This window comes from Parus major, chromosome 3 (assembly GCF_001522545.3).
Source record: "Parus major isolate Abel chromosome 3, Parus_major1.1, whole genome shotgun sequence".
NCBI lineage: Eukaryota > Metazoa > Chordata > Aves > Passeriformes > Paridae > Parus > Parus major.
Window position 1 is genome coordinate 90,209,213 of NC_031770.1, and position 27,086 is coordinate 90,236,298.

General features: G+C 36.4%; 2 protein-coding genes across 3 annotated transcripts in view; one reads left to right on the forward strand and one right to left on the reverse strand.

The window, feature by feature from the left end:
• The window catches only part of MCPH1 (microcephalin 1), a 129,494-nt gene that overhangs the window by 13,195 nt on the left and 89,213 nt on the right, over positions 1-27,086 (reverse strand). The window lies entirely within an intron of this gene.
• ANGPT2 (angiopoietin 2) overlaps positions 24,936-27,086 on the forward strand; it is a 41,857-nt gene continuing 39,706 nt past the window's right edge. Inside the window, exon 1 of one of the 2 annotated variants that reach the window (XM_015621624.3) lies at positions 24,936-25,413. In XM_015621624.3, coding sequence (XP_015477110.1) covers positions 25,129-25,413 — 285 coding nt within the window. In that variant the 5' untranslated portion in view covers positions 24,936-25,128. The remainder of the gene's footprint in view (positions 25,414-27,086) is intronic. The other variant, XM_015621626.3, reaches the window with a different exon arrangement.

The window sequence follows — 27,086 nt, forward strand, 5'->3', positions numbered from 1 at the left end:
GTTATTTAAATTCCAATCTGTTGTAGCTTAGCCTTGGTGAAAGCTAAGCACCACAGAGCTGCTTGCTTCCCCACTCTGTGAGATGTTGGAAGGGAGGAAGTTTGCAAGGGTGAAAACAAGAAAACTCATGAGATGATATGGAGACAGTTAGTATTAAAGAACTGACAAGGTGAATCTCCAGTTCTACTAACTTTACATCATGATTAACCAGATTTTACAGCCTGGTAGCTTAGCAAAAGCCTAGATAACAAATACAGCATATGGATGGAATAGTTGTGCATTTTATGCCAATGGTTCCTATATGTGCTGGTGTAGTGGCCTCATTATGTTTATGACAAAGCTCATGTGAGCATATGTGGATCTTCTGTGCAGGAGATCTAAGTGAGCAATGTTTAATCTACCATTTTATACCTGGCATTATTGGTAGAACACTCCAACTAACACAGTTTGTAAATGTCTGCAAGTTCATGTCTCAAAAACACAAAGCAAGAAAAATAAGAACAGAAAGTTTCTTCCCTTAATTCAACTGACAATTGAGTCCACATACAAACCAAGAAAATCTTAGCCTCCAAATAATTTGCTTTAGACAACCAGCCATGACTTTAAAAGGTATGTAATATGTATGTGGACCTGTTTTTCCTCATAACTGACAAAGATCTGTTCTTGATGGATCTATCCTCACAGGACCTTTGGCAAAATGATACTTATATTTTTACTGGTCTAGTTGAATGCAATTTTGAAACAAATCTGTTAGTCACTCCCATTGAGAGTACTTTTAGTTCTCACTGTGGAGCAGCCATCAGGGCACAGACTGTACTCTGTTTGGATGGAATACACTCAGAAGCTGTGCTCAGTTCAGGGGAGCAGGCTGGAATGAGCCCAGAGCCTGAAGCATGTGTGGTGCACACGGTGCTCTCATCACTCACTCATGCACTCTGCAGATCTCTTTCCAGCCTGGATTACTGACAGGCACCAGGGAGAATGGAGTCACTCTGGCAAATGCAATGGGGTAGTGATACAGGTATGGGATGCTTCTTTCAAATGGAATTATTAACTGCACAAAAATAATGACCTCAACTAATGTAGGCTATCTTTTAACAGTTGCAACTCACCCATATTGGTATCTCATAGTTCATTCTCATACAGCAACAAGAAGGAGGAAGATTAATTGCATTTTGGCATTTATTCCCTCATATTGCAACCATTTACCCATATTTCATATGAGGTATCCTCTAGGCTTACCAAACTCTCCCGACCCACATAAGGCTTATTGTTTGTTGTGTTTTTGTTTTAAGCAGACCAGTGCCTATTGCATGAGACCAGTATGTTATTAATTTCATCAGAGTAGCTTAAGGAATGAAGTATCAATGAAGTAAATAGCAATGTTTAATCATATGAGAGTAAACACATCTGCATTTTCACATACTGAAAGAATATATTTCCAGATAACTGCATTTCAGTGATGAAAGACCACACTGAAACAGAAATTCCATGAGCTAATAACATGCTGCACTTAATGGAAAACAACTTGATACTCCCCATGGTTAAATACTACAAATAATGAAGACACAAGGCATGGAAGCCTAGTATTTGCATTTAAGAAAAAAAGAAAATCAAAATTATAAGCTTGTTTCAACTACCTTAGGCTTTTCAGATTTTGAAGATATTGAATCATTTTGGACAGCCCAATTTTTTAATTTTTTTTTTTAATCAACACAGGATATTCAAGAATGACATTTGTTTTGCTGGCTTAGGGAAGTGGGGAATCCTTCCATTTGCCTTTAACAGTAAATGATAAATCCAGTGCTGTCAACAGATTTGATATACCTGGCAATGTACAGATGAATAATACTTTGATAAATAAAAGAGTTTTCTATTCCAGTAATAACAAAGTGAGTGATCTTGTTGAAAGGAAAAGCCTGGCAAATGTGAAGGGTTACACAGATGCTCCCAAATGGCTCATTCCCCAAACAGTTGTATTAACCCATAATAAACACAACCTTAACATTAAAAATAATTGCTAGTTTTATCTTTAAAATATGAAAATGTGAGTACTTTTGCTGTGTCTCAGCAGACTGAATTGTTTTACATGAAGGCAGAATACATTCTTCTCTCTACTCTTAGTTTTAGCTGAATACCATTGCAACGCCCAGCAGTAACTCAGTGTGTGCCAAACATGAATATTTTTAAGCGTCATTTGAGTTTTAGAGGCTAAAGTAAGTGATGGGAACACAATCGTCTTGGGAATCTACAAATAACTTAAAAAAAGCTCATAAATCTGACTTTCATGTTTAGGTTTTCAACAGCTTTATGAAATATGCCAAAGCTTGAACACAGTGAGTTAGTTTTCCTTCAAATTTCTAAGGATTGACTTTTCTCAATTTTTTGATATGCTGCAGAGAAACAAATAAAAAGGACTTGGCTTAAAAAAATCAGGCATCAGCAAGTTAGTCTTTTTAAAGTTGCTTTCTTATTTTTTTGGTATCAACAGAGGAAAAACTAAGTAGGGCAGTCTAAAGTATTCCCTCATCAAAACAACAACAAAATGTTTCTGTTTAGCACACAATATATTACAACATACCAAACCAAGTATTAACAAACATGTGATGTAAAATTAAAATATTTTTTTCTTAAATTGTTTAAAAAAGATGCATCATAATGACTAAGCCAAGCGGAAACCTGGAGAGCTGCATTCAGGTGTAAACTCTCTACTTACAGGGAAACACATGCACTACAATGATAATTAGCAGTGAATTCTTGGTTTTTAAAATATGAACTAAAGGGTCAGTTGAAATTACATCGAAGTTCAACATCAAAATTCTTTAAAATTGTCTGAGAATCACAAAAATGAGCCTGCTCAAAGAGATTACCTGGAATCACACATGGTGCCACTGCTGTGGAATGCTGCCCACTACAACACTAGACCTTATTTGGTTTGCTTTCAGGAACTCCCAAAAGAATTGCTATTGTGATTACCTCTGATCTATAACTTCCCTGAGTAAGTACTCCTTGGCAGGAATACTTCTTTATGTGTAATAACATCTCCTCCTCACTTAATCTATGTCACAAATTGGAAGATCCCATAGGAAGAATGCAAAGCAGAGACATTTAATCCTCCAGCATTAAAAGTAGCAAGTGGAGTTGCCAGCACACACAGAGCAAAAAAAAAAACCCTAGGTGTTAAAATATTTGACCAGGTGCTTTTTATCAATTGTGTTTTAAAATAACCATTACTCAGAAAAGAAAAGTTTTTTGGAGAGGGCCACTTTCTTCATAAGTGCTAAACAAAAGACATAACTAACAATTTGTATTTAAAGATTATTTTCATGAACTATTGTACTTTTAAGCATGACAATAATATAAGAACTTTGACTATATTGTGACAGTAAGCTGGGACTGTCTTTTGTATAATTGAGGGAGAAATGTTTAAGTTGTGAATACAGAATAAGTTTAAAGCTATGATATTTGGTGGGGTAATGGCCAAGTACCTGACACTAAATTTTTTGTCTTTGCTCTTCTTATTTCTTTTTAAGGATAAGTATTTGAAAATAATTTGTTTTAATAAAGTCAAAAAATGAATTCACAAACCACAGTCATAAGCTGTACATGGTAACAAATGATGCTCTTCTACAAATAACTGATGCCAAAACTTGTTTGAGGAATTGACACTTATGAATTTGTGAGCTAATATAAAAACACATTTGCAGCAGATTACCCCACTGTTTTCTTCTCAAGAGTCTACAGGAGGCAGAGCAGACACTGTGTCAGTAACCTGATCAAATGCTGGAGGAAAACAAAAGTCTAACATGTTGTTGCTGCAAGTAAGAAGAAGTTTGAAATATAAACCTTATTTAGAATATGAACTTATTCCTGATTAGGATTTCAGATGCATTTGGGATTTCAACATGTAATAATATTTCCACATTTAAATTTTTTTTTTATGATTTATTTTTAGTGACAAAGATAATGGAACAATATTAATTTGACTTATTTGATATTTGCATTTGGTCTTGCAGAAACTGTCTTAATGAATGTAAAAGTACGACTCTAAAGGCAAAGCTTTTGAAGTGTATTGAAGTGATAATCCAAAGTTGCAATCTAAAATCAATTCATAAGAAAGTCCAGTTCTGTTTACGGAAAATCTAATGGTGATCTTCTAAAAACCTTTTTTAAAAAGAAAAAAATATTGTGAATTCCATATGGAATTTGGAATTTGTCCTTTTTTTAAATTTGAGCTTGCCAGTTAAATACGGAGAACTAGGCAGACTTATTATGGTAGTGGACTTTAAATGACTTCTTATGCTAGCTGGGCAAAGTTTCTAAGGTCAAACTCCTGACCCCGTCCTCCCTTCCAAGTTCCTTTCCTATATTCCTGATGTTCTTTGTCTAAGAATGGTGCAGGATTGAGTGTCTACTACCTTCTAGTCTATCTGGATTTCACCTGAAGTGCTTTAGCTTTAGTGAAAACAGAAAGCATTTTCAAGAGGCTGCATTGCATATGCAAGCAGCTCCAATTTGAAAAGCAAAGGACACTCAGCAATTACTGTACATATAATATAAGCAACTGGCATTTGAGCTTAAATGCAAGATAAATACTCTGAAGCACAGAAACAGCCACTGTCTTCAAGCAAAACTGATAGTTATTTTCTAGTCACACATCAGGATGTCTTAGATAAAACACAAATGTTCAATAACTTCTCTCCTGCAAATCAGTTTTCCAGTAAATGTATGTAAATAAATATTTATCATATCTGGCTCTGCCCCAATCCAGAATTCCCACTAGAATCCACGGGAATAAGGTGGGTGTATCAGGAATACAGCTTTAGTCCTCTAACAATGCAAACTCTCATTATGTGACAGAAGGTACTGTTTGTTTGCACACATACTATATTAAAGTATATACACTACTCAGATAATGAGGAAAAAGAATATAATCTAGCTAGTCCTGCATAAAGGAAAAATTTTAAAAATGTCCTGCACACTCATTGGATCATGTGCATATTTTTATTTAAAAATGCTATTAGGTTTAAAATTGAGGAGCTAACATGGTAGTTCTAATGCTACCCACGGAATCTTTTCTCAAAATGACATTACTGATGGAAGTGTAATGCATTTGTCCTTATGCCGTGGACTGATACTGGGAGAGCTATAAAGCCATCATTGACAGACTGTTAATGGAGGCAAGAACTCACTGCACAACATTGGAATACTCCTGGGGTTAAACAGAGAAATAGTAATGATATGATTTGGAGGGAACTCAAGAAATCCTTCTTATTAAAGAGAGTCATAAAGACTTTGAAGGGAGGGAAAAGCTAAGTCTTCTCCAGACAAGATAAACACATAAACTCCAAACTGGTTTTTAATGATTTCACAGCTAAACAAAACTACATGGCATTGTCATGCCCTTCTCTGCTATATAACAGACCTCTTATTACAAACAAATATGACAATTAAAAATTAAATAATCCCATACTAAACTTAAAACAGTAGTTTTATCGATTACAAACTTATCACAGCTGATTACTTCTCCAGTTTGAAGTAAAGCTGAAATCAGGTATGAAATGACTAGAGAAGGAAAAATCAAAATACTTTGATGAGGCAAGTTTTGTATTATTCCATAAATAAAAGGAATACATCATGTTTTTTTATGTTCATTAAAAGCTGAATATATTCACTGAGACACACTTTGGTAGTGCCAGCATGATACAGTCACAAAGCATGCACATCAGGGTGACAGCTAAGAAGCAACAGAGCTTTGCACATAATCTAAAACTAAATCTGTATGTAATTTCCTTCCCTTTGTTAATTGAAGATTAAAACTAAATCAAGGGGAAGCCTTCTATGAGGCTACTTCCAACAACAGATGACTCAACTAGCACCTGAGAATTTGTTGTGCTTGTGTGTACTGAGGTTCTGAACTTCCTGTTTCAATAAAATACCAAACAAGTTGTGTTTCCTTTACAAATAAGCTATTACATCAAACCCTGTTCCTATAAATTCAGTTTTTGTCCTCATTCCAACATTTTCTTTGGCAAATGTAGAAACATTCTAATTAAAGAGAAGAGAAAAACAAGCATTACATTCATCATGGTAAGAATGAATGCTCAAGAGAACATCCCTACTGGTTACTTGTCCATTCAGTTTAATTTGGCTTTTTAAGTGCACTTAATTATGGCATGTAGTTCTCTGAGATAAAACATGGTTAGCAGAGTTTCCACTAATAGTGTCTTGTGAAAGCTATTAAAGGTAATAATTCCTCTAATGCCATACAAATGTAATACCACCTGTGTAAAGTAATTAACAATATTTTTAGAACACCATAATACTTAAAATACACTATTCTTTAACATATAATTTGAATTTTTTTAACTGCAAATGTTCCTGTGTTTTCCTCAGCATGAGATAAGAGGAATAAGAACCCTTACTGATGTCCTCTTTCCTCAATTTTCACATTTTTTGTTAATGTTAGATTCCAGATGAAAGACCTCTGTCTACTTCATTTGCAATTAACCATGACAAAAATAAATTCCCATGAAAAGGTACATACCAGATCTGCAAACACAGCATAATGTAATTGTCTGCTTAAGAACAATACAGCCTTAATATTACAACATATGTGGTTTCTTTCCTAAATTTATTTAACCACAGAATTGGAAGTGCTGATTCACCCAGGCAGAAGCTCAAACTTAAAATGACACTATAATAGGGCTAATAATTAATCAAAATTAATTTTGGATAAATCCATATGCACATTGTATCTCTGTGGAGAGCACTGCTTCGTCATATAAACCAAAGGCTTCCAGTAAATGAAGTTAAAACCCCAGTCAGCTGCTTGGGGTTGTGTTCTAGGCAAATCTGGAATGCAGTAGAAAAAAACATCCACTGTAAATGGTTAAAGCCAGAAGGGGATGCTGAAAACTTCTGATAAAAGAAATAACCACTACGATGTCTGCAGCACCATCCAAAGGCAGCATGAAAATAGAAATAGTCCAGTTAATCCTGGAAAACCCCTAAGTTTGAGAAATGATCTCATCAAAAAGGAGAATGACTTGGCAGTGTTGCTGAGAAGAAGCCAGCAGCCCTAAAGCAGTGGTGAGATGCTCTTGGGGAAAGTACATAACAGGAGTTTGGATGGCAGAGTGTGCTCACAGCCCAGAGAGCCAAACATGTCCTGGGCAGCATCAGAAGCAGTGTGACCAGCAGGGCAAGAGAGGGGATTCTGCCCCTCTGCTCTGACCTCTTGAGACCCCACCTGAAGAGCTGCCTCCTGCTCTGGGGTTCTCAGTATAGGAAGGGCATGGAACTCTAGGAGCAAGTCAAGAGGAGTTCTGATCACAAAGGTGATCAGAGGGCTGGAGCACATCTCCTATGAAGACAGGCTGAGATAGTTGGAGTGTTTAGCCTGGAAGAAGAGAAGACTCCTGGGAGACCTTAGGACAGCCTTCCAGCACTTTAAGGGGGTTACAAGTGAACTGGAGAGAGACTTTTTATAAGGGTATGTAGTGACAGGATAAGCAGAATGGCCTTAAGATGAAGGAGGGTAGGTTTAGATTAAATATTAGGAAGAAATTATTTACTGTGAAGGTGGTATGGCACTGGAACAGGTTGTCCAAAGCTGTGGATGTATCCCTGGAAGTGTCCAAGGCCAGACTGGATGGGACTTTGAGCAACCTGGTCTAGTGGAAGGTATCCCTGTCTGTGATGGAGGGGGTTGCAACTTGATGATCTATAAGGCCTCTTCCAACTCAAACAATTTAATGATTGAATGAACTTCCAGAAAAAAAAAACCCAAACAAATCCCAAACAAAAAACCAAAACCAACAAACCTGAAGCAAAAATCCCAAGAAAAAAATATTGTCTGCTTCTAATATCAGATGAACCACTATGTCCTTCAGCATCTCCTACATTAGTAAGCAGTAAGCAGCCCAATCTACATCACACAGAGAATAATAATAAAGGGATCACAATATGGTACTGCTTCAAGGAGCACATCTTTAGTTTAATAAGTATGAGCTTAAATTGACCAAAAACCCAATGGGATGGGACAAACAGATCTTTCAATTATTTATGTCATTCCTATTTTATAGTTTTTCTTCTACAAGCCACAATTGACTCAACTATGTAGTTCCACATAGTAAAGTTTCATCCAAAACTTCTTAATTAACATCATAGTTATCTACCTCCTTCATGTCAAACTAAACCCAGAACTTCAATAATAGTTCTCAATAAAATCTGTAGAGTTTGGCCTTGCTTTGTGTTGAAACTACAGCTGTTTAAAGGCACTTACAAGGTACCTTGATTCAGGCAGGAATCTACCTAAAGTTTTGCCTAGCCTCAGAGATCACCTAAAGTTTTGGGACAAGTTCTTCAGTTTTAACACGATAGTGAGGACCCCTTTAAATGAATTCTTAAATGTGTATTTCCTTTGATTTTTGAAAGTTAGTACTAACCCGAATTTTTACACTTTTCCTCTGTATTGTCCTAATATGTTCAAAACATACTAGTTTAAGACAGATACTAATCAATAGTTAAACTGTTAAAATAGCTGACAAAATTCCACCCCATTCAGACTATCCATAAAATTCCTGGCTCTCAGGCAAACATACTGCTGTTAGACTTCTCTTTCCATAATAGATTTAAAAGTAGGCACAACATGTAGCAAAGACAAAGGTGAGCAGAATCAGGCTGCTTCATCTCCACAGGTAAAAGTCTCTCATGTGAACCAATGCCAGAACTTTCTGCTTGAAATGCATCTGATAAATGCAGGACACAAATCTGGTAGAATGAAACATGGGTAAAGTGTGACCTTTCAGTCAGATTGGGAAAAAAGAAAGGACAGAAATATTCCTCTGAAGGTCAAAAGGTCCCTGGTGCAGACATTATCCTTTGTTTTGGATTTGTACACTTCATTTAGATGCAAAGTCAGTTTTTATGTTCAGTGGAAAATAATGAAGAAATTCTACCTTTGTAATAATAGTATACTGACTAGCAAAGTGAGGCTCATTTTTGATTGCAGCCTCTGAGACCAACTTCAGGCAAATATTAAATAATATTTTTTTAAAAATTATGAATTTAGACCATCTTTTAAATACTTCTGATAAATAACTTCAATACACAAGACATAAATCATTGTAAGAAAAACATGACAATGGAACTTCTTGTCTTTGAACAAACCTCCAAGGTCCACAAGAGAATGTCATCAACACATAATAAATCACAAAACAGTAAGAACAAGTACAGAAGTAGATATAAAAAAATATACTCACAAGCACAGTAAGTCAAAATAATTGCAGAGTAGATCAGCTGAAGATGGAATTTAGTTTGACAACTATCTTAAAAATACATTTTAAAATTTAATTTTTTGGGTGTTTGTGTGGTTGGAGCAAAGGTATGTGAGTTAGGAATCAAAGGAGCCTATTAAAATGCTTATATCAGAGACACTAAGACTAGCAGGACCAAGTCTGGCTCATATTCATGGAGTATTTCCTTCATATTAGCTGTGAATTACTTCAGACTCAATTTTGGAGGACAGAATTCTGCATAATTCTGGAGACTGTACCTTACACACATTTATGAATGTGCCTGAGAAGATGAGCTATATCAGCTAAAATGTCCATTCTAAAGCTTTCAGGAGATGTAACTGAGAAATACATCCAGAAAAATAACAGATCTGTAGGCTATGATCCTACACTGTAGAGACATTGTCATGGACTTCAGTGTCATATTCTCTTCCAAAAACACAAACAGAATTGCAGTACAACCTTTTGCTTATGACTAAATGAAGAAACAGCAAGGAATTAATTAAAAAGAAGGGAATTTTATTAAATAAATAGGATTCACTTTTGCTGGAACCATTGCATGACACTGTGTTCTAAGGGAGTCAGATTTATAACTCATTTTATTGCCTGGATATAGTGTGCTACAACTATAATAAACAAAAGCCAACATGAGCATCTCAACAGCTCCACTTAAGGTGCCTGACAAGAAATTTTCCCTTCCCAACATTAGCTATGAAGAGTCTCCACAAAGTTCCACCATATTTTGGCTTCTTCAGCTATTCCATCTAGAACTACTGTTAAATAAATGATAATATAATGATAAGAACGCATAATTCAACACATTTTTCCTCTTATAAAACAATGTTTCTTGAAATACATGTTCTTCTGTGGTACACAGAAATAGTTCTTTACCATTTCACCTTTTAAATAAATGAAATGTATTTTGGACTGACAGTATTTTAACTGTTACAGATAAACACTACATATAAGTCTGATTTACTGTTATGCAATAAAATATACATAAACAAATAAAATAGACATAAACACTTTCCTTCCACCATAACAAGTGGGAGGATCAAGTAAGACAAAGCAGGATTTCTGAAGCTTTAGCTGTATAATGCCCATGGGATTCCAATGGCTTAACCAACAGAAAATCATTATATGCAGGAGCCAGGAGGATTTCTAGCACATCCTGGTCTCATGAAACTCTCGTTCTTCCATTTTATTCATATATGGAAGACAGAACTCTAATTTTTCTGTCACTACCATCTGTACATGCAGTAGATTTCACTCATAAAATACATATACAGAGAGACCTTTTTTAGTGAAGGACAAAAGTATTTAGATGGCCGTGACTAAAAAGCCATGATATTTCTAGGCAATATGATAATATACATTACTTACCATAGGAAAAGAATATTAAAGCTAAAAGCTGATTATTAGCATCAAGCACTTTTTCAAAGTGTACGTGACCATCTGCCAGTCAGCTTGTAATGAATCACACAAACACAGTCACAGTGCAACATCACCAAAGGAGAAAAACAAAGGCACATAAACTTAACTATGTTTTTTTCTACTGTGGAAAAAAGATCAAAGTAAAACTTTGATTGTGTTTTTAAATGATAACACAGTTTCCCCAAGTACTCATTTTCTAGAAGTGCAAGATTACAGTTCATATGATAATGTAAAAACATGTGTAATACACATGTAAAGTGCTACAATTGCAGCAAAGCAGAAATTCACCAAATCTACATCAATAGAACAATATAAACATCTGTTCTTCTTCACACTTAATATTGGCTACAAAGATGACTGGGCCTGGGTCTGTTCTTATTACCTGTGTACTGAGTTTCAGCTCCTTTACGGCAGTCTTTGATTGCCCTTCTGGTACTTAATCACAGAATTTCCATTTTAGACACATCCCAATATTTCTTTTCATTTAAGAATCATGTCCTTTCAAGAAACTCAAAAAACAACCCCAAAGCAGACAAACAAAAACTGCAGTTTAGGTTTATGAAATGTAGTCTCTTTTTATGCGCAGAGAAAATTCTGGGCTAGAACAAGCTGTCCTGTCAACACTTAAGACCTTCTTTTAGCAAAAAATTTACATTCACTCATTTTTTATTTCCATGTTAGTCCAGACTTGTCAAATGCAAAATAAAATAACAGGTGAATAGGTTTTGTGAGCAAGGTGTACCAAGGCAGCAAGATTCTATTAGTCAGATAAATGAGTCCATTGTACTATAAGCAAGGACCACAGAGTGGCAAAAAGGAATTACAGAATTGATTTTTATCCTGGAAAATTAGCTATGTAGATAAACCAGAGCACTTTTTAGGGGCTAATTGGGGTGATAAAATTATTTGTAAGTCATTGCAGAACATAATCATGTGCTCACAGATTATTGTCATGTGCATAGATTAAGCACATCAGCCAGAGAAGTCACAGAATTAGCTGAGTGTCCTTCTCAGGATGGGCTCCCGAGCAACAATCAGATGCAGCCATAAAGTCCAACAGGTTTCTAGAACAGTTTTATCTTGGCTATTTTGTCATGTATGCTATGTATGTCTGAGGATACTACATTTTTAAAAACATCTTTTGGATAAAATTGGCCTTTTGACTCAGCAGGTCTTTGTAAACTAACATTTAAGGACATATTCCACAAAAAATGATGCTATGTCTTCCTCCTTCCAGTTTGAGCCAATTTCCCTGGTATGGAAGCAGGATGTACTTCAAGTTCTCATGTCTTCACTGGTAATAAAGGATAAAATTAGTGCCAGGCTCAACAATCTATCTTTATTAAATAAAAATAGCAATTTAGATATGCATCCTGAATATGTAAAATTTCCTTTCTTTCTTGTCTGTTAGCAATGTATTGAATACAGAGATTATTCTGAGTTTCACAGATGTAACACAAAGAAACAGCAGTGGAGGACTAGAATATTAGAAAAGCAACATATAACTTGCAGAAAGTAATAGCCTGGTAGTAACTTTTTTTAACCTAAGATGTAAAGTGAGATGCCAGGTAGATGATTTCTGCTCTCTCTTGGAATATATTTTATACTAAAACTGAAAGCATGATAAATGAAGGTAAATATTCTCAGGGTTCTTTCCGTTACACTGGGAATTGAAGTGCATAAAAAATCCTCCACATGCATTAATCTGAACATTTTTAAAATTCTACCTGCAGCCAAAGTTCTAGCAAGTGAAACATGTATGTGACTGTGGATTGTATTGTAGACAGGAACCCAATTCCAATTTAATTTGAAGTTTTCTATAGCATCCAAGGTATTTAGGGGACTTGCTTCTTATTAGGTACAATAAACACATACATGCCAATAAAAAGGAGTTAAACAGTATTAGATTTATAAATAGATACAAGAGAACAACATCTTGAAAGCAATGCCAAATATGTACATGTTATCAGTATTTACTTTCACATTCTGGAAATGTGAAAGGAAGGTCTTACAATGGGACTTTATAATTTACATTTCTGGGACTGCAAACCGAGCTATTCAGAAACCAGGATTCTGGCTTTCAAAATCATGCTTAAAAAAAATATGTTTTTTATTTAATTACTGCCTTCTATTACCATTTTATAGAGGAACATTTTCATGCTTCTGTAACCATGAGAAATAGAATTATTTCCCCTAAATTTAAGCTATCATTTCTTTCTTAATCTAATTAGTTCACAATCTAGGACGTAACAGACCAAAAGGACAGAGTAACATATTCACTGGCAACACCCCAAAACAAGGCAAGAATTCTTTTTTACCCCAAAACTCTTGAGAAAATTTGTAACAGCTGCAGTTTACATTTCAAATACAACCTAAACTATTCATGCCCACAACATTAAAAGGCTCTAAGGCTTTCCTAAACTCATAGATCAGAGATACAGTCTTACCTAAAGATGCAAAGGGAGACACACTAGGATTTTTGCAAGTCTCTAAACCTGCACTGAGAACCTCTGAAAATCTGTCATTCATTTATGAACATTAAACATTTTAAAGCTTTAACCACAAAACATTTTATAGTACAGATTACATGGCTATTCCAGTTCAGAGACATTGTTAAAAGTTGACTCAAACAGCTGAGACCAGAGCAGAACATAAAAATTAAAAACAGAATAAGGATCTAGCAATCACTTATTCCTCTGTTTTTATTCTCCTGCCTGTAACTTTTATTTCTGCTGAGCTTGGCAGATGTCCCACAGAATGGGGGATGTCCAGTATTACACGGTCAAGTCTTATGTCTCATATGAAAAGCATATGGAGTATGGCTTTCCACATATTGAAACCAGGCTAATTTTCAGATGCCTAGTAAACTGGGAAAATGACACAATGCATACATGGATAAAGCCTCCATGTACAGCAGATGCACTACCAGCTACAGTTGATGTCCATGTGCAGAGCTGTTACACAGTCCCAAACTTCTGAATTTCAACAGTTAGTATTCAGGATTCACAACTCTACCTTTATAGAAGAATATTAACTAGAAAAAAAGAAGAAAAAGAAAGGGACAAGAAATCCTTTCTCCCTTATTTCTGTTGAAATTTCTGCTTGTCTTCTGTTTATTAAAATTACTTTGTTCTGACAGCTGTGATATGGTGCAATACTTACTAAGCCATCTGCCAGTTCATTTTTTGAAAACAGGTGCCTCCTTCTGACATGGAAGACCCAGAAAAGAGATGGAATTTGATGAATGAACATTTAATGAATTTATGAACGTTAAGAAATCAATGAAATGGAACCAAGTTTCACTTACTGTAAAGCTTGATTTGGACCAGCCACAAAAGCCAATATTTTAACTAGTGGTAACACCTCTTGAAAATGCTTCCAATTATTTAACTAGTCCACTGAATGTTTGGTGAGAAATCTGTATCTTTTAAAAAAAGTCTCACTGTGTAAAGCTAACGCAAATGGCAACTGTGTGAGGATTCACAGGCTCTGGTTTATTTTAAAAACTTGTATTTCAAATAAAGACAGGTTTTGGCTACTGTTCATGTCATTAACAGTTTCAAAAGCCTCAGGCTGTCCTCTGTAAGCAGGCACAGGGCATCTGCAAATTACAATAATGCAGAACAGACCCAAATTTTGTTTACTTCAGCAGCTTCTGATCATTTTCCATGACAGATGTATCACAAAAAAATTCTGACTGATGCTAGAAAAGTCTTCTAGATGAGAAGACCCCAGCTGGCCTGTAAAGCATCACTTTTTTTCCTAGTCCTTGAGGCTATCAGTTTGTTGAAATAGCTATCTTAAAAGCATGTGTTATTTTTCTTTATTGGGTGTGCTGCAGTCTAAAACTGTGGGCCAGCAGAGTTAGGTCAGAGGTAAGTGAACGCAGATTTTCTCCCCCCATTGCAGAACCAGCAAGGTAGAAAACATATGAATACAAAGGAGCCCACTTCACATCAAATAAATGTTCAAAAACAGAGGTTTGAAAAGTAGAGAAATTAATCTATCCCACGTTAATGAAGAGCAATCTGATTTTGATGTAAAATTTGTAGCTTTTTAAGTTCATGATGTCCATGAACTTAAATGAACTCCATGAAATTAATTTTTAAAAAAATATTCACTCTAAATATGTTTAAGTAAGTTTTCTTTTAAAAAAAAATCTGAAAACAAAAGCAGCAATTAAGCCATTGATAATTGAGAATGATTTGTCTGGTTGCATACTTCTCAACCAAGGTTTTCATGGGGGCAATAACAATCTGTGAAGCACAGTCTCACCCTGATGCTTTTAGCAATTTGAGTAACTATATTCTTCTGCATGTCATTGATGGAATTAATTAGATAATTCTAAAATTCCCAATATTGCAAAGAAATCTGAAACCATAACAATTTTCAATATTAAACCCACTGCTGTATTACATTAGAATAATTGTGTTTAACAGTTTGAAGGCATTAATATCAGCTTGTGCCTGATAGGTTTAATATAATGTCTGTGAGAAAGCGCAAGAATTATTTCAACTATATTAATTATATCTTTATCATCTGAAGAGGGATATTTTTTCCTCTAAGCACTTTTCACATGGAGGTCCAGCATAAACATTTTTCTTTCTTTCATCGAAGTGATAAGGTTTGATGAGAGAAATGAAGAGATGAAAAAGCTTATTAATCACTTAATTCATATTGCTGCCAGCACGGGATTTTCCTTTGCATTTTTCAGTGTTTTGCCATCTGTATTACTCATGCAACAGGGATTCCACTGCTTCTCATGAGAGGCTTTTCTGCAGTTTGATAGATCTTAGCTTCAGAAGATATATCTTTATACTCTGTATGAAATTAGAACAAATTTTAGGCCATGACTCCCTACAGTTTCCCTGCCTGCTGTAGTCCTGCCTGGGATACTTCCCAGCTGGCTGAAAACTTGGTCCATTGCTCGTCCCTCCTTCCTCACCATGGGCTGCACTGGGGTTCCAGAACAGACCCTGCTTCTTAAACATTTCAACTGACATTCACCAAAGGTATAGTGCTCTTAGCCTTGCAAAATGTGCCTGAAGTGTAAAAGAATTACGTTTCCAGGGTGAACAATCTATTTAGACCAAATTTCTTACTGGCCTGTTTTTTTTTTTTTTAGTCAATTCACAGTCCAAGTGAATCCATTACCAAAAGAGAAGAGCGGCAAAGCAATGCAGTTTGGATACAATAGTCTGAAAACCATAATAAAATGAAAAATGCTGACAATATATTAACAGCAGCACTTTAAGATGAGACAATGAAACATATGAAATCTCAAATAATTATCACTTATTTCCATAAGTTTCATGACATTCATTTCATCTAACTTCAACTCTTCATCTGAAGAGCCTCCTTCTGATCCACAAAGAGAAATTTCTCTGACTCCACAGGAAATCTTGGTTGACCTAATATATGCATTTAATCAAAGAAGGGCACCTTAACACCCTACACAGGGATACAATCAATCTTCCTTAATGCAAAAAGAAAATATTCTAAACTGGCTGAGTGAGGAGGCATTGCCATTTCATGACATCATCTAGCAGATATTTAGTATGGGTTTTGCTTCCTAAAAATGATACTCAAGTGGGTGAACAGGCCAAGGACTGCTGATCACTAATTTGATGAACTAGAAATAAAGTTATGTTCAAGAAAAATGCTATTCGCTGGACATTGCTATTAAGATTGCAATCAATCAATGCTGAAGCAGTAACCAATCAGAATGCATAATTTAAAACCAAGGGTGAAGCTTTATCAGTTATTTATAATAGAATTTGATCACAGATTTGACTGAAAATATTGACATAAAAATCAAGTGAGAACACAAAAATACAAGCAAGATGTTCTATAATCAAGCTTAACCTCAAGCTAATAAGATAAGACTACACTCTTGGATTTGTAAATAAAAGTAACTTGGCTGTGGCTATCCTGAATGGGGATGCACATTCAAACACTAGAGACATCACCAATGTCATCTCCAAATTTCCTGTACATATATTTCTACTGAGACAGAATAAAGATTTTTAAAGATTTGTATTTTCTGTGTAGAGAAATTATTCAAGGAATCTTTCAGATTTAGATGAAAGCCTAGTAAAAGGACTTTCTAATTGGTTTGTGTTGGGAAGAAAATATACTTTAATGAAAGGATACTTATAAGAGATTTAGTCTTGTCTATATATTCCACTGGAAATGGAGGATTATCTTTCCAGCAAAGGATTTATTTGGAGAGATAAAGAACAGAATGTTACTCAGCCAATGAGGTACTTTTGTTAATATTTACAGAGAAATAAATTGTATGGAGTCAGGGAGTCCAAACTCAAATAAGCCCTAATATTGGTATCTGTATGCAGCTAATCTTTGTGCTGCCCCATCATGGGTTCTGATGTCTCACTAACCAGGGAGGAAAAACCCACTTTAATTCCTTCCTTTGCTTGTACAGCAGTAAGACCAACAACAAAAATAATGCCCAGTTTCTATGGCAGAACAAGCAAGAGGGTGGGCAATGTTTTTGAGAGCTATTACTGATCTATGTTTAGTAGTACTGAAAAAAAGAAAATATTTATCTTTATGGAGACAAAAATAGTTTGCAGTTGCTCTGTCCGCTTCAAATGACACATCCATAATACAGTTCAGCAAATAGGAATATATGAAAATATGCTGCAAATATTTTTCTTGCACTCTTCATAAAAAGGTTAGTGCATGGACTGTATTTTTTTCTTGAGGGAAACAGATGTCAGGAACTAGGTACCTTACTGTTGCCATAAATGTCCTCTCCCTCTCTGAAAGTGTTGTTGATTCCTCTTACACAGTTTTTCACTTCCTTTTCATTCCCTCTTTGACACCAGTTTATCTTTGAATTCAGATCTTAACTTGAACATGCTCTTCGGAAGTGTGACATGCTGTTATTATCATGTAAGTGTGCTATTACCAGATGAGAGAACCTTCCGCTAACCTGAGTGACTGCTTACAAGAGGAAGGACTTAAATCATAGGGACTGGGGTGACTTGTAAGGCTATCTTACTGTCAGCTGCTTAGATGTTTTAAAAATACACTCCTTTAAACAAACGGCATATTCATTTTTCTTTAGGATGTCAGTAAGGCAGATTTCTCATTTTCCAAAAGCCTTCTGGATTCTTTCAGAGTCTGCTGCCTTTTCACATCAACATAATACACCATTCACATGATACAACAAAAGTCAAAACCTTACATAAAGATTTTAGGTTTAAATTGTCCAAATGCTCAAAACTATAATTTAAAAGACATTTTTCAAAGCATACAAACAGTATATAAGCTTACAGAGTAAGAACATCTGTTAAGTTTTTTAGTTTATAATTCAACAGTAAAGGGTAAATACATAAGTGCTATGGGAACAATTTTTTAAAACAGATTTTAAAGGCTTTACTACTCATTAGCACACAAGTTATGTTGTTCAGTTTCAACCAATGATAGCCTGTTTAAACAAGTGCTTTATTATGCTTGTCCCAGTATGGGAGATAGACAGGGCACTTAACACTGTCAGATGTTCAGCAGTGCAATTGTAAGATCCTTAACATTGTAATTTCCATGATAGTTTTGAACTCGTGCTATTTGAGTTTAAGATGTAATTGCACTTGTTACCAGCTGAAGTTTGCTGTCATCACATAACTCTGAAGAGAATAAGCACAGCCTTTGGGCACTGTAGCCAAACTATATAAAAATGTTAAGGAGGAAGGACATGTAGTGACTATTCTTCATAATCCTGGGACTCACTTCCTACTTCTGTATGTGGATGACTCATCTTTCAAAGATTAAAATAACATTCATTATTAGAAAATGCTCACAGTGAAAGACACTACCATCTGTCCTACAAACAGGAACTTCATTAATGCACAGTGAGTCTTCCTAGATATGTGCCTACATTATTTGTATAGAGTTCAATAGATACTTGTGAATTCTGCTTTACATATCACTTGGAAATTTGGACTGAAAAACAAAATCACTATAAAAGTAATGAACCAGCAGAAATTAAGAAACACTTTGTATTTAACAAGGTTTTGGAATGTGGATGTGACAATGACAGGAATTTTAAAAAACCCGTTTATTCATGTTATTGTTATTATTCAGGATGTGCTATCATAAAATCCCAATCTAAATTAACATGACCAATTATATTTTAGGAACAGTGGCAACAACAACATCAACAACATAAGAAGCACACACATATATACAGCTATAATTATGTATATACAAAATATATAATGTCTTTTAATGCTAATATGTTAAAAAAGTGGGAAATCAAAATAAGTCTGTAATTTGAAAATATGATCACATTAAATATCTGATTATCTGAGAAAAGCTATCCCAAGTTTAACCCAAGACCATCCAGGAAAGCCAATCCAGACAGTGGCTACAAAGAAAGCAATGAAGTTGACATATTGGTAGGAGAGATGCTGAGTTTAGACCTTCCAAATTCAAAGCAATTAAGTATATAATCTACTTGTGTGAAGCTCTGATGGTTGTCTAATCATCCTTATGACAGCAAAGTTGAATGTAATTTACTGAGGCGGAACTAATATAATAAGCTTCATAAGCAAGTCACATTTCAAATATTATGGACAAGCTAGACAGATTATGTTACAAAATTCAGTATATTGATGACAAGGACCAAGATAGGAATTTTAGACACATTAATGGAAGCATAGCATCAAAAAAGGAAGAGAATAAAACATCAGAAAAATAAAAGAAACATAACTTGCAGATTATAGATTTAAATGCATTGAAGGATGGCGGCAGGGTCAATTGCTAAAGAGAAAAAGGGAGCATGGAAGAATTTCAGAGGGAATACACAAAGTCTGGTTTTGGCTGCATTATGCATCCACTAGTGCTGGGACATGTAGGAAAAATACTGTGTACTGAAATGATGGATTGGATGTTACAAGGCAAGATGGGAAAAAACCAGACTGAGTCACCAAGACCGAGCAGTAACTGAAATTTTCAGTGGATCAGATTATTGACCTCTTGTCCCTTCAGCAGAGTTCAATATGAGAACTATTGAGCAAATGCCCTCCCTTGTAAGGAAGGGTACTCAAAGGAGACGTGATAGAACATCAGAGATGGAACATAAAGATGATTATGAATTCACAAGATGTTACACCAGATGTTCTGAGTGATCAGAAATAAGCTTCAGCTGAGAAAGTGAGTGGAATCCTGAGATTTTGTTAAAGAAGTCATGAGAGATTGGTGCAGAAGCTCAGATGGAATAAAAAAGATAATGAGTAAAAGCTGGGGAAAGTAGGAATGATAGATAATAATTTTAAAGGGCTAGAAATCTGAACTATGGGTCTGAATGAAAAGAAATTGTTTGGCTTATAGGAAAATGTAATAACCTATTACTCTTCTCTTTGAAAAAGAGGATAAGATCTAAAACCAGACAATATTTTCAGCAGCCTAAAAATCCAATAGGATCCTAGATCCTGTTCCCTGTTTTTTAAGTTATAAGTTCATGAGTCTTGTCCTCGTTGACATTTGTTCATGAGAAAAATGTTAAACTAGTTACAGTGAAGGAAAATATTTTGAAGACAGCAAATGGAACTATCATAAACTAGTATTAAAGTACCAGGAACCAAAGGTGGGAACTTAACACTGAGTGTCAAAATGTGTGGAATGTAAATACCAGGAATATATAAAATACTTTATAAATTTATTCCATGTTGCAAATGATTTTTCATCTCAGATTTGATTTTGATGTTACTTTACGACATTTTCATTTATATATATAGATCAAATATCCCTGTAAGAATGTAGCACCAAAACCTACTTGTTTACATGGTTTTGCCTTTAGTTTGCACATATTTTATCATGTAGTTTTCCCTTCCTAAAATGAGTAAACTGCTGAAATGAGAATTTATCTACTAAATCAACTTCTTGAAAGTTTTAGGTGGAAAAGTTTGCAGATACCAGACTAAAGCCAAGTCAATATTTTCTTATATTACATAAGTTTACATGCTTCCTTTTCTGTCAGAGATCTCACAAGATCTCTGTATCTGCCTGTCAAACAGAAGCTGTGCAGCTGTAAGTAAAATGATAGTTGGAAAGATAATGTTAGTAGAATTCAGGCATCTCTCTCAATGCAGCCTAGTCATATACTGTATGGAAGAAACCCACAATTGGCTGAGTAAGGGAATTTACTGTTTCCCAGGAAAGGAAGTTGCCTGCACACATCTGGCAAAATGTTCTAAATGTTTAGTTTTGAAAAAATACACATTTCATCTCTGCTTATAAGGTGAGTTCTGTAGAGTGGGTATCTTCTTTCTAAAATGGGAAAGATCTAATTTGTACTTTAAATATACAGATCCACTATTTGGTATTTTATGGCATATACTATATACACTCAGCTCTAAAGCAAGCAGGAACTCACAGGCTGAAACTATATTTTAGTTTACAAGAAAAACGTATCATGAATGTAAATACAACACTCCATATCGACAGCAGAAATGAAAGATGAAGAGAACAACGAACATGAAAGAAATACTGAGAGGATGTGACTAGTCTGAATTATAACTTTTTACTCAGTTTCTGACATTTATAAGACTCCATGCCAAATTATTTAAATTCCTCCCTACTTCAGTATGTCTAACAAAGAAATGGTAGTTCTCATAACTGATGGGACAGATCTTCTCAGTCATTCGGTTTTCAGAATAAGCCCTCTCTTTCAAGCAGGCTTGTTAAAATGCCTCTAAGGCTCAGTAAAAAGACTGTATTCAGGCATCTTGCTTCCTCTTCCTCAGATTTCAAGGACAAAAATGGATTTAACTTGCCTTACTTTTCACACCAGTTTTCTTAATTTAGCTGTTACTACTTTCTTTCCCCCGAACTCTGACTGGCTCTGACTCTCTGGAGAGGCAGAGAAGACCACTTCCTCCTCCACAGCTGGGAAAGCTGCTCCCAAAGGGATAGAAAGGGTGAAGGATCACAATCGACTGCTCCAAAAGATGCACCAAATACGGCACTGAGCTGCAGTGAAGGGTTAAAGGGATGTATATTTATTTCGTTGGCAAGGTGAACAATCACTAACTTTCCTGGACAGTGGGAAAGAGCACCTCATTAAAGCAATATGAGTCCATTGGACCCAGATGGGGAAACAGCAAAACCCTCTCACTGTTATGTGTGTGTGTGGGGTATTTTAGTTACTGCCCCTACAGCCTAGGATTATCTATGGAACATTGGGGAAAACATTACCATGGTGCACCTCAGGATGTTACTCCAAGACCTAGATGAGAAGCACAGTGAGTAGAAGCTAACTGGTGGTGTCTGCTGTGCTGGTAAGAGTCTCCCATTAGGAGTTTGTTGTCACTTCTCAGAATAATACCTGGGCTTTCTGTACCTTTTCCCTGAACTGCAGACAGCTGCCATAGCAACTGGCCATTTACTCATTCATTCACAAGAACAAAAAAACCAAGACACAAAAACCAAGCCCAGCTTAAAACGCAGTAAAAGGTGAACTCGTTTCTCTTTCCAGTATTCCTACAACCACAGTTCTCCCTAGTGGAGGCCCAGGATACAGCAAGGCTTCCTAGGCAGTCTCCAAATTCAGTTTTGTTCCTAGCCTCATTACAGCACAAGGGCCTCCCAAGGTCATGCTTCTGCCTTCCATAAAGGAAAACAGACTCCAGTTCAAACTTTTAGAGACACTCATGTCTCCTCCAAAACCCAGCAAAACCGAGCTGACAGATTACAATGGTGATGTGACTCACTAGGGTGGCATAAAGATGGCAAGCTTTATAGCCATTCAGAAATCAAGCCTCACAAGGATATCCTATCTAATGAATTCTCAGCAGATTCTTCCTTAAATCTTGTCTTTTATATATATTCAGTCCCTTGAGTAGAGCTCTAATAATGAAGAAGAAAACTTTTAAAAGACTACACTGCTCATTCTCATATTTTCATTTAACTAAATAACTAAAGAATTAAAAAAAAAAAAAAATCCATGGAAATATAACCAGAAAAATAAAGATTATCCTCCAGTTCTTCCTTATTAAGAGACAGATATTTCCAGGGCTGGAGCAATCTAATTTTCAGTACTACTCTGAGTACACACATGGTGGTGAAAAGAAGGACTATTAAGATATGGCCCTTAATTTTTTTTCAGGCTAGCTGTGCAAAGAAAATAGGGAACAGACCGATTTAAGGACAAGCAATGGGAAATTCTCATTTAACTTAGCATATTCATTAAAGTACCCAAATAAGAGAAAATACTCAGTTGGAATGTCTGGTTAGACAGAAATGCTTCAGACAGTCTAGTGCATTAATCCAATGCACATTCTGTCTTCATTGGATAATAGTACGCTGGTCAAGTATCTTGCAAAGACTGTTACCCACATGGAATTAAACATTCTTTCAAAGACTTCAATTAATTGAAAATTTGAAATAGGTCTACAACAAGTTTGAAACTTTGTTATCAATGTAAGTAGCTGTCACATTTCTGCTTGGCTATTGCAACACAAAATTGAAGGGATGGAAAATGCATACTTCATATACCAAACCCTCCAAATACATACATTTTGTTGCAAATAATCTTGACCATTCCAAACATACTCCTCTGTTTCCTCTGGTTGGAAGGATGAACAGTGGTATACGAAAAAAAAATCTGACAAATTGGTTTCATTCATCACAGTCCAAATATAATCAGAATCTTTCTGGAATTCACCAGAATTGAATTCTAGAGATTTTCCTTTCCAAAAGTAAATATGTTAAAAAATATCAGTAGCTTCCAACAATCTAAGACATGAACTGAAGCTGCTACAACTATTTTTGACAACCCCTTCCATGACATAAAAAAGTAAAGCACATTAATACACTATAAGAGATAAAGCAAGTTATGTAAGAGTCTGTCTTAAGAGATCCTGAGACATGCTGGGATTTTCCTTGAATATGAGAAACTTTGGTCAGCAATTCATGTTAGTTTGACTAGCACAGCATTCACTTAGTTTATTTTAATTAAGAAAAATCTGTAGTTTCCAGATCCAGACCTAGCCAAAATCTCAGGCAGTTTGTCTCCAGGAGTCAGTATCATGCTGGTTTCAAGAAGACAATTTCTCCTTACACAGAGGTAAACTTATCCAAAGTTTCAGTAGAATGGACTCTTTCCCAGGATCTGCTAAATTGGCTAGTAATTTTCCGCGTTTTCAAGATGACTGACCATTGCAGAGAGAGACCATGGGAATTGGGAAGTAGTCCTTTTTACTCTTACATACAGATTTCAAATACTTTATTAGAATTTCCCTCCCCTTTTATGGGTATTTCCCACTCCCAAGGGCAGAGAATTGGGCTAGGGAGAGCTAACAGGGTAATTCCTATTCAGCCATGCCACTTCCTGAGCCATGCCTTACTGCCACTGCCTCTGGATGGTTTTTCCCCTTCCAGTCCCAGCTGACTTGTGATTTCTAACTCTTTTATTAACATTAGCACTTCCAAAGTTAGCCATGTCATACAGAAAAAAAAAAAACCAGCCCAAACCTTTAAAATAATAAATAAAACTCTTGTAAACGCTTAACTCTTGAAAGACATGCCCTAGTGTTCATCTCAGAGAGTCAGTAAAATACAAATCCTGTGTTCAACTGAAAACCTCTAATTACTGTCCCTCGCGTTCTCTCTGCAAGGAAGTACCCAAGCCTGCATTTGTACGCATGGGACAGTGTCTTTCCCTGTCATTCCACAATGTATTAAACACCAACTAAATTACATCTTGCTTCAGCACATTTTAAAGAAAATAAATTAAGATCAAACAAGCCCAGGGATGTGTGAGTGTGTGTGTCTGCGTATGTGTGCTTTGAGGGGGTGGTTGAGGGTAAGTAGCTTAAAAATTATTACCATCGCAAATAATTTACTAGCCTAGTTGGAGGCGATCGGAACTGACTTCTCTGTCTAGGAAACTCTTAATTAGAGCCGCGCTGCAGGAATTCGCAGGGGTCCTGCCGCTGCCGGCTCCTCCCTGGGGTTTCCTCTCGCCGCCCCGCTCCCGCCAGCCGCTGTGCGCTGCCCCCCGGCCCTGGCGAGCCCGGGAGGGAGGAGCGGCTCCGCTCCACACGTGCGCTGCTCTTCCCAAGTCCTGTTATAAGGGCAGGGCGGCGAGGGACTCGGGTGTGAGGCGGCGGGGGCTCGGCGCAGGAAGGCAGCGGGCCGGGCCGGGCCGGGCCAGGCGGGGCGGCCGCAGCTGCTTCCCGCGCCTGACAGCTGCGGGCACGGCGGGAGCGGCCGCACCTCCCCGGCCCGCCCGGGGCAGGCAGGCAAGCCCAGCCCTCCCCTGACGGCACATGGCAGCGGAGAGCTCGGCTGCGCCGCAGGTTAGCTAGGGCCGGGCTCCGGCCAGCGCATCCAGGCTCTCTAGGTCCGCTGAGTTACCGCAGGGATTAAAATGCAGCTGGCCGCCTGCTTCTTTTTGGGCTGCGGCATATTCTTAGCTTCAGGATACAACTCCTTCAGTAAGAGCATGGAGACGATAGGCAAGAAGCAGTACCAGGTTCAGCACGGGTCGTGCAGCTACACCTTCCTTCTGCCTGAGGCGGACAACTGCCGCTCCTCGACTCCCTACGTGTCCAACGCGGTGCAAAGGGATGCACCTCTGGACTATGATGATTCGGTTCAAAGACTGCAGCTACTTGAGAACATCATGGAAAACAACACTCAGTGGCTAATGAAGGTAGGGTAATATACTTTCTCGCCCAGAAATTTAACATCTTGTTATCTCTTTCAGTGTAATTTATTTTTTTCTTGACCAGTGCCTAAATTCACAGAGTGCATCGCCTAAGCTAAATTTCTGAATTACCTTTCAATCAAAAAGTTGTTTTGAAGTCTGGAAACATAATATTAACTAGAAAAGAATAATGAACTGCACAGTTCTGCAGAGATTGTGCTATAAAGTTTGTCATTACATTTGAGTGGTTTGGACAAGTTACATACACACATGGACTGTGGGCATGTCTGAAGTTTCTGACATGAGAGAAGTGGCTACTAATTTATAATTAACTGGCAAGGGCTGTTTTAGAACTATATTAAAGAACATAGAATGTACCTTTATCTAAGGCATGCCTGAAAAATGTTACTGAAAATGTGATTTCAAAACTTGAAATTAACCTATTAAACCCCCCTGATAAAGAACTGTAGTTCCAGCAAAGACTGCAAGTCAGACTTGCAGTGAAATTAGCCTTGTGAAGTAATAGAATTTTAAGAAAATTCTTTAGCATATATCCTTTGCATCCTGTAATATTTTCAGTGAAATGTACAAGATTCAAGGGAAAAATAGTCTGGAAAAGGTGTTACAGTTACCACAGAGCTTCCTTTAATGCAATTCCATTGGAACTAAGGGAAAATGACATGGTCATTGCCAAAGTGGCAACATTTGTACCTGAAAGAGCAGAAAAAAAAATCTGCAGCATATATTCTTATTATTATTGGATAATAAACCTGATCACTATTTCACATGTTTATAGAAATTAATTTGATTCAAAATGCTATGCAGTTCAACTGATTTTGACTTAAAAAGCCTTTATTTCACTACTACCTGGAAAAGTGGGATAGTATAGTCTAATTGCATAGTAAATTTATGAGCGTTTATGTTTTGTACCAAGATGTCTATCTTCTAAGCAATAAATATTTTAAGGACTTGGCACTGTATTTCCAAATAGGTGTTCTAGTGATGCCATAATGGTTTCTTCATAGCAAAAGAAATATGTGTTGCAAATGGAGAGAATTCAGTTTTTTACAAAGAATAGCCATTTCATGCATTGTTATAAAATAATTTTGCATTAGGGCTCACACTCTAATCGGTTACAAAATTACAGAACTTCTGTGATACAGCCAATGAAACCTGCTGGTAAAATTTTAAGTGTTAAAATTCACATTCCAAAACAAACAGCACGGGGTTTTCATCAACCTGAAAATGAGCCTTGAAGCTTAAATCCAAAATGCATACACTTGAAGGCTCCAGTGTGGAATTCTAAATCCCTCTTCGTAGGTTTAGGATGCTTCATTTGGAGACACAAACAATACCAGTTGAGTAGTTTTTGTTTTTTTAAACAGGCAAACTTGCTTTCCTCCACTTACTTACCTTTCTACTTATTAATTTACAATGCTCACTATTGTATTGCTAAGACCAAAATTAACAGATGTGCAATGTAGGATGAAAAACACACAAAGTAGAATAGTCTAATCTACCCAGTTGTTCAGCAATTTCCTAACATAAATAGTAAATCACACAACACTTCAGTCCTAAATGGCACTTAAGTAGACAAACACAATATCCTAAGTGGCATCAGGTAAACAAAAACCAGTAAGCATCCTGATTTAGTAAAAACTATGCTTTTTCCTGTCAGT